At 33.0% G+C, this 1760-nt stretch overlaps 1 protein-coding gene across 1 annotated transcript; it reads right to left on the reverse strand.

Moving 5' to 3' along the window:
- Positions 1-293: 293 nt before the first annotated feature.
- Positions 294-1407, reverse strand: LOC133794625 (FCS-Like Zinc finger 17-like). The gene is made up of 2 exons (XM_062231952.1): positions 1000-1407; positions 294-840 (listed from the first exon to the last, which is right to left on the reverse strand). Exons 1-2 carry the CDS (start codon positions 1335-1337, stop codon positions 615-617), a joined length of 564 nt encoding a protein of 187 aa, XP_062087936.1. The 5' UTR covers positions 1338-1407; the 3' UTR covers positions 294-614.
- Positions 1408-1760: the final 353 nt, after the last annotated feature.

Here is a 1760-nt window from a genome sequence, read left to right on the forward strand (position 1 = left end):
AAAAATTGCACAAAAAAGTGTTCTCGAGCAAAAAAAACACAAAAGTTAGATCCCACCATAATATTATCCTATATATAATTTTTTTTAGATAGAGACAACAACTAAGTGAAAGAATAATGACATAAAGCACAGTTATTGTTTAATATATATACAAGAAAGCACTAGCTAGCTAGCTCGCAAAATATCTTTGTTATAAGGATGCCCAAACAGCTATTATTGTACCAGCAATTCACGTTATTTATGTACTATATAGATATATATGTATCCCCTTTTGTTGATAAGAGAGAAAGCGATAGAGCAATAAGTAAATGCATTACAAATAATTAACCCCCACTAGTATGAGAACTACTCATGAATATAATACATCAAACCCTACTTAATTTATCGAACAGTACATTATTCGAGTTCACAGAATACTAATAATAAAAAGGCACTCAAATTCTTCTTCTAAAAAAATTTATTTTAAAAAATAAAATAAAATTGATATTTCCATCTTCATTACAGATCGATGAAAATCGAAGGTGACTTTGCAATCCTTGCAATTTCATACTGCGTTCTCTGAAATACTTGAGATATATATATATATAATATAGATCTACTATAGGTGTTTTCTGCTAGGAGATAACGAGTGGACGATTTCTTTGGTAATTAGAGTTAGAGATGGGCTTTTTATTATGTCTTGGAGGTTGATAATCACGATGCCTTGAAGGGTAATTATTAGTACAAGAACTACTTCTGTAAGATGATATTATTTTCTTGGTAGAAGCTTCTAATTCCTTTATTTCATCCAGGTATATCTGTCTGTCTCGACACTCTATGCTGCAAAAACCTTGATCCCCTCTGAAAATCAACAGCAATATTTTCACAAAATTATTATATATAAATCATCGATCACCCCCAAAATTGAATTACAAATTGCTTAGCAAAATAACCCCAAAGATGGGGTTTAATATAGAAGGAAAATTGGATCCATAATCTATTTATTATATTCAAAGATACCTGTACATGTAGACCTCTTTATCAAGACTTAATCCTTTATTGCAAAGATGACAAGTTTTGAGAAAGCAAGAGTCAAGGGCCAAGCTTCTGGTTGAGGAAGTAGCAGGAGGAGGAGCATGCTGACTTAATAATCTCAGAGCAGATTTCACAACAACATAATTATTGGATTCCCGGCTTGCTTGTTGTGATGATATTTGAACAAGGATTCTCAACCCAACAGCGTTTGACCTCTTATTGTTAGCTGCTACTGAACCCCTGCACCCATACTCATTATTATGACTTTTATGATTTTCTTTCTGATCTTCCAGTTTGAAAGGGCTTCTGAATTTTAGAAGCATGGTGATAATTACAACAATATATCAGAGAGAAAAATGAAGAGAAGAAGATGAAGTGGAGTAGATGAGGTTTGTGAAGTTGAGAAGTGGTGGGTATTTAAAACAACTTTGGTCACCAAATAAAATTAAACACGTTTTACTTTGATCTGTTTTTTTATATTAATGAGACCATGACTTTATGCAAACTTGTTTGTTTTTTTTATATTTTACCTCGCGTGCATGCCTTTCCCATGGTATGTAGACCACATTAAAAAAAAGCATATATGAATATTTGTACAGTAAAAGTACTCGGACATAATGCAGCTTCAGAACCCTACCCAGCCCAGCTCCAGCCCCACCACCAACATCTAGTTTGGCTCGTAATACAACACGTGATAATCATGACGCAAATTGGGCTCTAAACTAATTATTTCCAAAATTTTAAGG

This window comes from Humulus lupulus, chromosome 8 (genome assembly GCF_963169125.1).
Source record: "Humulus lupulus chromosome 8, drHumLupu1.1, whole genome shotgun sequence".
NCBI classification, from domain to species: domain Eukaryota; kingdom Viridiplantae; phylum Streptophyta; class Magnoliopsida; order Rosales; family Cannabaceae; genus Humulus; species Humulus lupulus.

What these genes read in the sequence shown, in the direction of transcription:
- LOC133794625 (XM_062231952.1), bottom strand. Translation starts at nt 1,337, where the DNA reads ATGCTTCTAAAATTCAGAAGCCCTTTCAAACTGGAAGATCAGAAAGAA. An exon ending in AAAGAGGTCTACATGTACAG is followed by an intron (nt 841 to 999) that starts GTATCTTTGAAT and finishes GTTGATTTTCAG; the next exon opens with AGGGGATCAAGGTTTTTGCA.